We start from the raw sequence: 12569 nt of genomic DNA on the forward strand, positions 1-12569 counted from the left end.
AGATCAGCAAGTACTCGTAACAGCTCAGCTCCATGAGTTTAAAGTAACACAAAAAGTCATTGTGTGCCTCTTCAGCATCATTTATATAATTGCAAAAAAAAATCATTTTCCAATAAAGAACCAAAGGGAGGAAAAATCCTAAATCTAATGAAATACAGTATTTGTCCCCAGTAATATTATTTTGAAAGTTAAATTTTATGATCTATCACTAACAATAATTTGTTTCTATAGAACTTAATAGTGCAAAATTAATTTTAAACATGTTTAGATATTCATAAAAACACTTGAACTGAGCAACACTTCTAAATACTTATAATTGAATAATTTAACTTTTGGGAATTTCTTATACACATATAATGCATTTTGTTCAACTCTAATCCCCACTCCCCTCTTCCAGTTCTTCCTCCATCCCTTCAATGCTTTTCCATCCCAGTTTCATGTGTTTATTTTTTTTTAAGTACACCAAGTCCATTTAGTGTCACCTATATGTGCATGAATGTAGGGCCATCATGTACTGCATGGTGTCTAGCTTCTTGGGGCCTGCATTGAAGAAAACTGAGTCTTCTCTTCCAGAAGCCATTAATTGCCGGCACTTCCTCAGTTAGGGTAAGAATGCCAACATTGCGTTTTAATAGTTCAGTATGGGACTGGTGCAGTCATGGCCTCTGTGAGTTCACATGTGCAACTGACCCATCCTGTCAGGAAAATACCATTTCACTGAACACATGCACTACCTCTGTCCCTTCCAGTCTTTCAACCATCTCTTCTATGATGATGCCCGAGCCTCGACAGGAAGGGGTATGATACAGATGTCCCACTTTGGACTAAGCACTCTGCGGTCTCTTACTCTCTGAACATCAACTATAGTTTTTTTTTTCCTCTTTGGCTCTTTTGGGGGGGCCCAAATACATACACAAATAAATACACAGAGAGACTTAATATTACTTATAAATGCCCGGCCTTAGCTTGGCTTGTTTCTAGCCAACTTTTATTAACTTAAATTGTTCTATCTACCTTTTGTCTCTGGGCTTTTATCTTTCTCTATTCTATATATCTTTCTTTACTTCTTACTACGTGGTTTGCTGTGTAGCTGGGCAGTTGGCCCCTTATGTCCTCTTTTCCTCTTCTCAATACTCAATCTTCTCTTCCCAGGTTTCTCCTCCTATTTATTCTCCCTGCTTGGCAGCCCCACCTATCCTTTCTCCTGACCAGCTATTGGCCGTTCAGCTCTTTATTAGACCAATCAGGTGTTTTAGGCAAGCAAAGTAACACAGCTTCACAGAGTTAAACAAATGCAACATAAAATAATGCAATACATCTTTGCATCAATAAACAAATATTCCAGATCATTAATGAATGTAACACATTAAAATAATATTCCACAACAATTGACCATTTGAAGGTTTCAGTATTAAGCACTATCTACTGCAAAAAGAAGTTTCTCAGATGAAGGTTGAGATATGTACTAATCTAATCATAAAGGAAGTACTTAGGAGGTGGTTTAATACTCCATAGATAATCCATTTCATAGATAATAGTAGTAGGTTCAATTTCAGAAATTTTCTTGGTATCTTATTGTTTAAGTGAAACTGAAATGACCTGTGATGATTAATTAATCTTCATTGTCAATTACATGGGATTTAAAACCACAACAGAAGCAAATCTCTTGACTTATCTATGAGGGATTTTCTATATTAGATTACTGAAGTGGGAAGATCTGCCCTAAATGTAGGTGGCATGATTCCATGGGCTGGAGTTCCAAAACAAAATAAAAAGGAGAAAAAGGTCAAAACAGCATATCTCTCTCTCTCTCTCTCTCTCTCTCTCTCTCTCTCTCTCTCTCTCTCTCTCTCTCTCCCTCCCTCCCTCCCTCCCTCCCTCCCTCCCTCCCTCCCTCCCTCCTGACTGTGGCAGTAATGTGACCAACAACCACCTCAAACTCCTGTCCCACGTCTCCTTTGCTATGATGAACTGTTCCCTGGAACCATCAGCCCAAATAAACCCTTCCTTCCTAAGCCAATTTTGTCAGGGTATTATATCACCGAAATGAGGCAAATAATTTAATACATTGTATTGGAAGCAAAGTTTTCTACTTTTGTCTTCTATCATCCATGATAACTCAGAAAACAGCATTATGTCTGCAAATCCACTTCTGAAGACAGTTATAGTAAAGCAGATGAGATGAAAGCCACACCACTGAGTTCCAGTTCCTTCTGTTAGATAAACGTCCACTTACCTTAGCCAGGTTAGTGAGCACAGCTCCTGTGCTCACCACTGTTCACTGAAAGAAACACTAACAGGACATGCCTTTTGTTTCCCACAAATTAAAGGAAGGCACACATGGTCTTCCAAAACCGGAAGTGATTTTTGTCCTAGTTGCATTGTGTGCAGCTCTTAAGTGAGGAAACGACAGAAGACTTAAGGGTTGGAACTTTTTCCTTACAAACATAATTTTTAAAACTGCCAAAGGAAAAGTAAATTTGGGAATTATCACCAGTTAACCAATAACAAACCAACTGTGAATTTGGTCCAGTCTGGTTTTAACTAATTTTTAACACAGTTTATTGGTAAATACTAGAGTACTAATACCCTTGTTTCACTGTGGTAAGAAAAGCTACCATACTTAGTAAAAATGATAATAGCAACTATACTCCATAAAGCCCATGCTTCCCAGTCACTAACATGAAAGCTCAGGACTCCTCACAAGAAAATAGATTCATGTGCTGTATCATGGAGTTCCAACAAGGTTGAAAGAATTATAATTAAACCAATAATGAGAGGAAATATGTGCATATATATTTCATTTGGACAGAAAAAATAAGCAATATTAAGAGAAAAATTGATATACAAATAAATACTATGAAAAGGTGAGCATGGATTTCATTTAACAATAAACAGCATACTGTCTATACTTAAATCACAAATGTTTGCTAATGTTTCTAGCACAAGACAATGAAGAGTCAAAAGTTACATGACTTGGTAAAAATTAAATGAAAAGAACATTTAGAACAATATCCTTAGAATTAACATCAATTCTAGAATGATACAAATAACCAAGATTCTGTAACTATGCTCAACACTGCTAAAAGTGGTCCAACTCATTAGCGCACTAACAAAACATACTGACAATATTACATTTAGTCAGAATCGGAATTTTCAGATGCATTATCACTAATGGTGGGGAAAGTCCTTAGACCTTGCTTCCTCGCAGTTCTAAGTTGGTGCAAATGTTCTTTCATGTCTGGAGAAATATGACAGATTCTTCCTTCTATGCCAGGCACTGCAATTACTCCTGATGGTTCATCAGCTTCTTCCTCAAAGGCTAGAAATGCAACAGAACCAGTTAAACTATAGATGGTCTCCAAAACAAATATTCTAAGATCATAACTAAAGCTTTATTAGGATACATGAGTTGAAATTTATAATTGATGATGAAATGTTAACCAGAATTTCTTCATCTTCACAATCAACTATTCAACCACGAGTAAAACTCCATTGAAAATACTATGAAATTTATAGATAATCAAAAATGCATCAATTCATTTTGGTTTTAAGGTATTGTATACTTAAACAAACAATGTTAAAAGAAATAGATATACTTACCTTGATTTGAACATAGTACAATGTATGCACATATAGAAACATCACACGATAACAGCACAATACAATTTTATGTGACAATTTTTTAGAACCTTTAAACTATTACTACATATTACCTCAAGAGAATTTGATTATATATTTTAATGTTTTCAGGATTTTATACAAATAAAATTTACATAATTACATCATTTCTACTCTTCTCTTTCCCCCTTGCAATTCCTTCCATTCCCTCTCAAATTCATGATGCCTTTTAATTATTGCTGTGTGTGTGCGTGTGTGTGTGTGTGTGTGTAAATACAGCCCACTGAGTCGTGATCATATGTGATAGCTGTCGTCTTGTTTTCCACTTTAACTTTTGAAAAAAATTAGACAAAAAGTATAGTCAGTGCATTAAAAACTCTACTTTCTTGGTTAAAAAAAGATAATTCAATTTCTTCCAAAAGGTGTAATTATAGCTATCAAAATTTGGATATATTTAGGAATATAATTATTTATCAAAGAATCAGCCAATTATAAACCTAATTATAATTTGATCACATTTGGCCTTGGATTGTGGTTAAAGTAATGTTATAAAAAGAATTAAGCTTCTAAACTCAATCAATAAATGGGATCTATATGCCAAGGCCCAGTGTTTATCAGGTAGGAAAAGACAAAATGTTTAATTGGACAGAAGTAAGCTAATTTGACAGGTTATAATTTTCCATCTAGACTAGAAGATAAATATCGTAGAAGCAGTTGAAGATTGTGAAGCAGAAAAGCTCAAAAGGACATGATTTCCTAGAACACCTCTGTTCTCCTTAGCTTTGGACGCCTCTGCACTCCTTGTGGCTGTAGTCCCTTGTGCCTGCCTTTCACTTGCAAAATAAAGCTCAGTCTAGTTTCTTCACACTTCCTCCGACACCAGAATGCCCACCTAGAGAGCAGAGTCAAAGACAAAGTTAGTCCAAAGGAAGCACATGAAACAAAAACCATACTGTCACCTGTCAGTGACGGGGATTTGTCCGTTGTCATAATCAAACTCATTCGATGGCCTGAAACACACTTCTTCCTTCCTTGCAAAATTTTGATTGATTCAAAGTGATTCATGACGACTGTAGACAGCACCTGTGCGGTTTCGGTGTCAAACATTCGAGGGCAACTTTTAAACATACTGTAGCCATCTTTGCCCTGAAATGCCAAAATGTAATTCCGTTTTTCAAGCCAAAAATAATGGATACATTAAATATATTTTAAATTTACTCCTGTATTTAAAGTAATTCCTTTATATGTGCAAAAAGACATTATTTTCTAAATCTAAATTATTATACTTTAAATTATTGTCCTCCTCCATAGATCTAGAATGGTAGCTGTGACCCTGTTGTCCCAGCTCTATTATTATTCAACAGCCTTGAGAATAAGCCACAGACAATCTCTAAAGAGGGTTGTAAAATAAAGTTAACTAAGAGAGGCTGTTTATAATAATATTGTAGAATATAATCTGAAATTTACTAAAGGGCTCTCAGCATTAGAGCACACAATCTATGCATCGATCAAGTGTCCTTGCCTCTTGTACTCTGTATCATATAGTGGAGAACCCACTAAATTCATATGTAAAGTCCTTAAAACCCAGTCATCTGTTTCATTCTAGATAACAAAATATGATATAAATGAAAAATATATCTAAAATAGAAATATTACATGTTTTAGGACTGTTGATCACTAAATTTGAATTTAGAAATCCATTATAGCACTTTGGGCTACACATTTCTGGCAACATTTGCCTGTTGTTTAGGTATGCATGGATTTTAGGTGGCCTGTATTTTTAAATCTGACAGTACAAAACAATGAAATTGTGCTTGGATACCGAGAGTTAAAATTAATTTCAATTCATGAATCACAAAACAACAGTGAAAACATTTATTATTTTCTGAGGGTCTGAAATCATCAAAAGAAACTCAAATATGTGTTGGCATGAGCATGTGAATAGCATCAGGGAATTTGCTTAAAACATTTCAAAAGAAACTGATCTCACATTTGCAATGTACTCCTTAATGGCCAGAAGATAGGCCTTTTTTCTCCGCAAGTACTGTCCTTGAACTTTCACAGTGTCTCTTATGACTCGGTGTCCTGGTTCTGCATCTGGATCAAATCCAAATTCTATCCCAGCAACTTGAGGAAATCTGAAATGTAAAAACATACTGTCAGATAATTCTGCAGAATACTAATCATAAATGAGAAAATATTAGAAATGAAGTGAGCACATCTCTTTATGCTACTTGATAGGCAAGGTGCACACAAGCTGGGTGCATCTGAACAGAAGCTGTCATGTGACCTTTGATTTCAAAAGTTAATAAAAGCAACTCTGAATAATTCTATCCTTATTTCCTTCTATGAAAAGAGAAACTTAAAGAATTTCTCTTCTACAACTGAACTACTGTAAGATGTCTCAATTTCCAGTTACTAAAGGAATACAATGATTAAAGAGACAATATATATGTACCAATATATATGTACCTATACAGCCCCTTACAAACTTTAGGAATGCCTGACTCCTATTAATATTTATTATTGCTCCCATGTTACTACTTGCTGGGCTTGGTAATGCAGCCCTGCAGCTCTGGCTGTTTGAGAGACTAAGGCAAGAGGATCACAGATTCAGCATGGATTACAAAGTGAATCTAAGGTCATCCTGGGCAACTCAGTGAGAATAAAGATGAGGAGGGCAGCTGGGGCTATAACTCAGTGCGAAACTGTTCTTCTTTTTTTTTTTTTTTTGTTTTTTTTGTTTTTTTTTTTTTTTTTTTTTTTTGGTTTTTCGAGACAGGGTTTCTCTGTGTAGCTTTGCGCCTTTCCTGGAACTCACTTGGTAGCCCAGGCTGGCCTCGAACTCACAGAGATCCGCCTGGCTCTGCCTCCCGAGTGCTGGGATTAAAGGCGTGCGCCACCACCGCCCGGCCGAAACTGTTCTTCTTAAATAGATGGGGCTAATGAGATCTTTCTTTCTAATACAAATCCTGCCAATGAGAATACTGTCATCTATTACATATCAGCCTTTGGGCTAAGATCAAGTGAAGAATACTGTCCTCTAGTTTACAAAATGGTTATAAGTCGGAAACATGATTCACCCAGCAGATAATTTAGAAAAAGGCAACCACTAGCTGTGAGAGCATTTTTCTGGGAAAAAAAGATGCTGAGGGAAACAAAGCCCCTGCCCCAAGAGGAAACCTCAGCAACCCTTGGCCACCTTTCTCCACAGCTGTCCCGCTGCTCCCTTCTGCCTCCTGGTAACTCAGAGGTAACATTGGTGACATTCAGTCCCCCTGCCTGGCCTGGCCTACCCCTGCTCTCTTTCTCCTGCTGCATCTAACCATTCCTTGTAAGTGTCATACTAAAAAGCACCCCCTGGACTGTTCTGGCATACCAATCTGTACCAGGTTCTAGGCAGCCATCACTTCAAATATAAAATACAATGAATTAGCACAGTTAATACTCAATATTGCCTTGCTAGGATGAGAATTACAGTTCGATAGAAATCCCCTAATACTCTTCCTTCTGTTCTCTTAGTGGAAAATGGCTAAACAAAGCATCAAGACTATTAAACAATAAAAAAATCAGAGTTATAAACCTGCCAGGTGAGTATTTTTACTATGGTTCTCAATTCCTCAACTACAGTACTTTAAAATGTTGCCGAGTAAAACATTATTATGGATCTTTTATTTTCAGTTAAAGAAACTTTTGGTTGAAAAACAAAAACCTCAGGCTTCCATTATGTTTCTAAATAACTAATATAATCTTACTGCCACCTACATCCATGGCTCACCAAACCACAAGATGCCCTGATTACAGAAAAACAACAAAGAAAATGAGAAGAAAAAAAGCCTCATAGTTTAACTGGCAGAAAAGAAAAACTAAATTGATTTTCACAAAATCAGAGAAATGTGAGAAAAGTGATTAGTAGATGGAAAAAAGAACAAATTTTATAAAAAACCAAATAGTATTGGATCACAGCATATGACATTATAATCAGTACTGGTGACAGATGATGACAAGGAACAGGTTTGGCTGAACAGAAAGAGGCCAATGATGCAAAGAAGAATACAAGTTTGATAAGAGATCAAAGAATCAGAAACAAAGCCAAACATCTGTTTCCATCTTCTATCAGTTTAAGATGCAAACAGGGGCAAGAAAGGAGAAGAGGGGAAAAGGAAGAGGGGAAGAAGTAGAGGAAAGGAAGGCAGGAGGAAGGGAGAGAAAGAAAGTCTAAACCACCTTAGGTTCACTATAGATCTTTACACAATCACAGTTTGCACACCACGGGAGGAACTGCCTGTTATAGGTCAGATACAAGCACACCACATCCCATCCATTCCAGGAACTCAATTACTCCTGGGCAGGATGAAGGAAACAATGAGTGAGGCTTTTGAAAAGTGAACCTTTTGTATGTGGGTTCCAGAAAAGGATCAGAATTTAAGATATCACTAAGCTGATAGTATGTTTACTAATCTTTTGAAGTCTGGCATCTACCCATCCTAACAGATGTAGGAAGGATCATATAGGCAGGAAACTTCAAAAGTCCTCCTTTTCTGGGTGCCACGAAGGGAAAGGTAACCACAGAAGGTCAAGGAAGGGCCTTATTCTCCACTAGGGCACTATGGTGGGGGTGGCAACTTGCCCCTGAAGAACCACAATGAAACAGAGTTGAATTGCTTGGTCTGTCCATTGCCAACTCCCACCTGACCCTCAACACAGGGCACTTTAACAAGGCCATAGGAGTGCATGGTAACTAAAGCCCTTTTCATCAAGATGACCAGAAAGATGATGCCCAAGGATATGAGAAGCTGGAAAGAGAAGAGAAGCAAAACTGTTAAAGCTCAAGAAAGCAATCCCATAATGCCACTGACGAACTATGCTCCCCTTTACCTATATTAATAATTAACGTGAGAACCATTCTAAAACCGGAACAGACAGACCTCAGCCAGAGTCAAGGACTGGCTGCCAGGAGGCACCACGGAGGAAAGATGCATAGGGCTACAAGACTACAAACAGGCCCAGCATCTAAACCACAGCTATACAGGAGCTGGAACCAGCCGGAGGCTAAGCAGGTTACTGCCTACTGAAGCAACACTGGTAACACTCGTCAGGGAACTAAAGCGGGATCAGAGACTCACACAATAATATTCAAAATGCCCAGAAGAAAATCCAAAAATGTTCAGGAAAAGAAGACAAACCAGAAAAACACCAAAGCTCGAGGGGGAGGGTGGTGAGGAAGAAAGCCAAAGCTGGGATGACACAGAAAATCAAATTTTCAAAAAATAGAAAGCAGCCATTAGAAAAGTAGACAGCAATAAAATCATTCTGGAATCCAATGGAATTGTAGAACGTGCCTGCACTGAAATATAATATAAAAGAGAATCAAGGAACAGAGGGGGTGACTCGGGCCACACACTCTTGAGGACCTGAATTCTATCCTCAGAACTTCAAAATCCATGTAAAATAAATTCAGGCAGAGCAGCAGGTATCCGTAATCCAGTACTGGGGAGATGAGATAGATAAGATTCCCAAGAGTTCACTGACTGATCAATGAGTGAACCTGCCTCAAAAAATGAGATGGAGAATGACCAAGATAGACATCCAGCATTGACCTTTGGCTTCTGCATTCATACATGTGTTCAAAATACCCACACACAGACACACACACACACACACACACACACACACACACACACACACACGACCTTGAGGGGGATAAATCTTACTTAATTTTGACTTGAAAATAAAAGTAAAATTCATTAGATGGCCTCTATAGCAGAATGTGGATTACATGTTCAAAAAAAGGTCATGAACTAGAAAAAAATATAATAAAAATTTTAATCTTTATACGAGAGAAAAAATAAAAAATAATAATAATAAACTGAGCTTCAGGGACCTATGAGAGTAGAACCCAAGGTCTAACTATGTCATCTAAATTTCAGAAAAACATAAGTAAAGATATACTATTAAATAAAATTTAATGAAACAGTGAAAGTCTCACAAATTCAATTAAAGATATAGACAAAATCTAAGCAAAAGCAAACATAAACACTGAGAACAAAATCTGAGAAACACAGAACCAGACACATCAGAAACACACCTCTGAATATAAAAAATAAATAAGTAAGTAAGCAGAGAAAAACAATGCTTTGTGAATAAACAAAAAATAATGTGAAAGACTGAAATTTTTCATCATAGTTCTTGGAGTCAAATGGTGGTAGAAAAATGACTCAGAAAGCTAAAAGAAAAGAACCATCCCATGAATTACATATCCAGCTGAAATATCCTCCAGGAATACAGGCGTTCTTGGAATAAAAGTAAGGTAATTCTTTGCCAGCAGAAATGCTTTCAAAAACATTTTGACAGAATTTATTCAGACCAAAGGGAAATGATACCAAAAAATAAATTTGGAAAAACAGAAATGTAAAGAAAGCAATAGAAATAGAAAATATCTGGATAAATAAACCATTCTCTTGAATTCTTTAATGTTTGAAAGCAAAGTTTAAACTACTATATGCAATTTATAACATTGGGAGGTGTGTTATATAAAACAACCACACCATAAAAAGGGTAGAAAGAACACTGAGCACCATAGCGATGAGTCTCTACATTGTACTTAGAGTGACAAGCAGCTCTGTGGTTAAAAGCACTAACAGTTCTTCCAAAAGACTTGGATTCTATTCCCAGCACCCACATATCAGCCAACAACTGTCTACAATGCCAGTTCCAGAGGATCTAACTCCCTCTTCTGGCCTCTGTGAGCACTGCATACATGAGGTGCACAGACATCCACACAGCCATACATTAAAAAAAAAAAAAATCTAAGTATTTTTCGGAAAGCCATCTATGGTAAGTTAAATGTCCTACATATATTTATATTTTGAAATCACATATAGTTTCAAAATCTATACATGTCACACTAAACATTTGTTGAGCAACTCAGAAAGAGGTAGGAAAAATTAAGGAATGAAAAACAGAGCAAATACAATATCAATACTAAAAGTTAAACATGCCAGAACAAAAAATAATTTATAAGTCAAAAGTTTTCAGCTCACAAATAAAAAGAGAGAAATTATGAAACTAAATATAAACCACAAATACAACTGTATTCTGTCTTAAAAGTCTCTAATTTAAAAAAAAATGATATGAATAGTTTTTAAAAAGTGAATGGACAAAAATAAACAATGCAAAGCCAAATCAAAAGGAAACTGGGCTGGGTATATTAAGCCCACAGAGCAAAAAGATAGAGACAAAGGACAAAAGGGAACAATATTTTTTCTTAATTTAGGCAGATAAGAATTTTAGGCTTCACAAATCATACTGCCTTTGTTACACAATTCTAACTCATTATAAATTAAGTTATGGAGAATACCTAAATAAATAAGCTTGGTTAAAAAGAAACAAATTTTATTTATAATAATAAACAACCAAATTATATAAAAAAGTGATAACTTTTTAATCTCTTTACCTTATATAATAAAATGGCCAACTAGTCAATATGGCACAACATTGAATATATATGTACCTAACAACAAAGCTTCAAATACATCAACCAAAACCTAATCAAACTGAAAGAGAAAACAAAAATCTCAACCAACTGAAGGATTCAACATTCCTTGCTAAATATTACAGTTGGTAGAAAAGTTGTAAGGATTTAGAAGAACAGGAACAAAACCACCAATAAAATATACATGTGTGTCTGTATGTGTATTATATATATATATGTGTGTGTGTGTGTGTGTGTGTGTGTGTGTGTGTGTGTGTGTGTGTGTATACATTGAAATTTAATCAATGTAGACTATATATAGCCAGGACATGAAACAAATATTCCAATATTAAAGAATGGAAATCCTACAAAATGTGATTTCTGAGTAGAATCTAGAAACCAATGGCAAAGGTAACAAGGAAATCTTGGAAACTGAAATATCTATTCATAAATAATCCACAGATAAAGGAGAACATCTCAAAAATAATTTAAGTGTTCTGAGATAAACATGGTAATAAAGGTAACATAAACATAATACATCAAAATGTGTATGATGCCACTAAAGTAACATATAATGTTTATATGAGAAAAGAATGACCTCAAAAATGCAATTGAAGCTCCTACCACAAGAACAACAGAAAAGGGGTAATTGATCTGAGGCAACAGAGAAAGGAAAGGGCATTCTAGGCAGATGGCACAGACTGCTAGGGACACAGGCAGGAGACAGCCTGTGCATCAGGAGTTGAGAGGATTTCTTATTGAGTGAGATGGCAAAAGTACAGTTCACATATGACAGGTGGCTGGAGTTTGAAAAGGCAATGTTGAGCCAATTTGGGAATATGCCTCCAGAGTACTTGAGATCATTTGCTGTGGGCTAAAGGGAACTGTTATGTAATTTCAAACAGAAGCATTACATGAACTATTTATGTTTTAGAAAAATAACTGGTGAAGTGATGTGTGGAAAATACTGTCCTGTAGATGGTCTGCTGGAGACACAAGAGATGTTCCTACAGTATAATCAGCTAATCAAGTTTCAGGTGGAAGTTGATTAGTTTGTATGCAGAGGTATTGTCAGAAATTTGATTAAAAATAGATGCAAAGGTATTCTCAAATATCTTCAAATTGCATTGAGAAAAAATACTGATAGTTGGGACTAATTAAACCACTCTCCTAATTATGTATTCAGGCTCAACAGACTGACTAGTATTGCTTATTCTACATGCCTTATCTGCTCACATTGATTTCCTGTCCTGGGCCTAATAGTCATCTCTATATATAATTATTTCCCTGAAAAGTCATTTTTCTACCTCTAATTCTGTTTATAACCAGGCTAAAAATCATTGTTTCCATCACTAAATTCACACACACCTAGACAAGGCTTTATCACACTGTCCTGGTTAATTTTTTGTTACCTTGACACAAACCACAGTCATTTGGGAAGAGGGAACCTCAACTGAAAAAATGTCCCCACCAG

The 12569-nt window shown here is 36.1% G+C and overlaps 1 protein-coding gene across 2 annotated transcripts in view; it reads right to left on the bottom strand.

The window, feature by feature from the left end:
* Window positions 1-2771: 2771 nt before the first annotated feature.
* LOC102924138 (trifunctional nucleotide phosphoesterase protein YfkN-like) overlaps window positions 2772-12569 on the bottom strand; it is a 43418-nt gene continuing 33620 nt past the window's right edge. For both annotated transcript variants that reach the window (XM_006982696.4, XM_076551943.1), the window contains 3 exons: window positions 5612-5759; window positions 4581-4767; window positions 2772-3322 (listed from right to left, as the gene is read on the bottom strand). In XM_006982696.4, the coding sequence (XP_006982758.2) occupies window positions 3138-3322; window positions 4581-4767; window positions 5612-5759 (520 nt within the window). In that variant the 3' untranslated portion in view covers window positions 2772-3137. The remainder of the gene's footprint in view (window positions 3323-4580; window positions 4768-5611; window positions 5760-12569) is intronic.

This window comes from Peromyscus maniculatus, chromosome 15, assembly GCF_049852395.1.
Source record: "Peromyscus maniculatus bairdii isolate BWxNUB_F1_BW_parent chromosome 15, HU_Pman_BW_mat_3.1, whole genome shotgun sequence".
In the NCBI taxonomy this organism is placed as follows: Eukaryota; Metazoa; Chordata; class Mammalia; order Rodentia; family Cricetidae; genus Peromyscus; species Peromyscus maniculatus.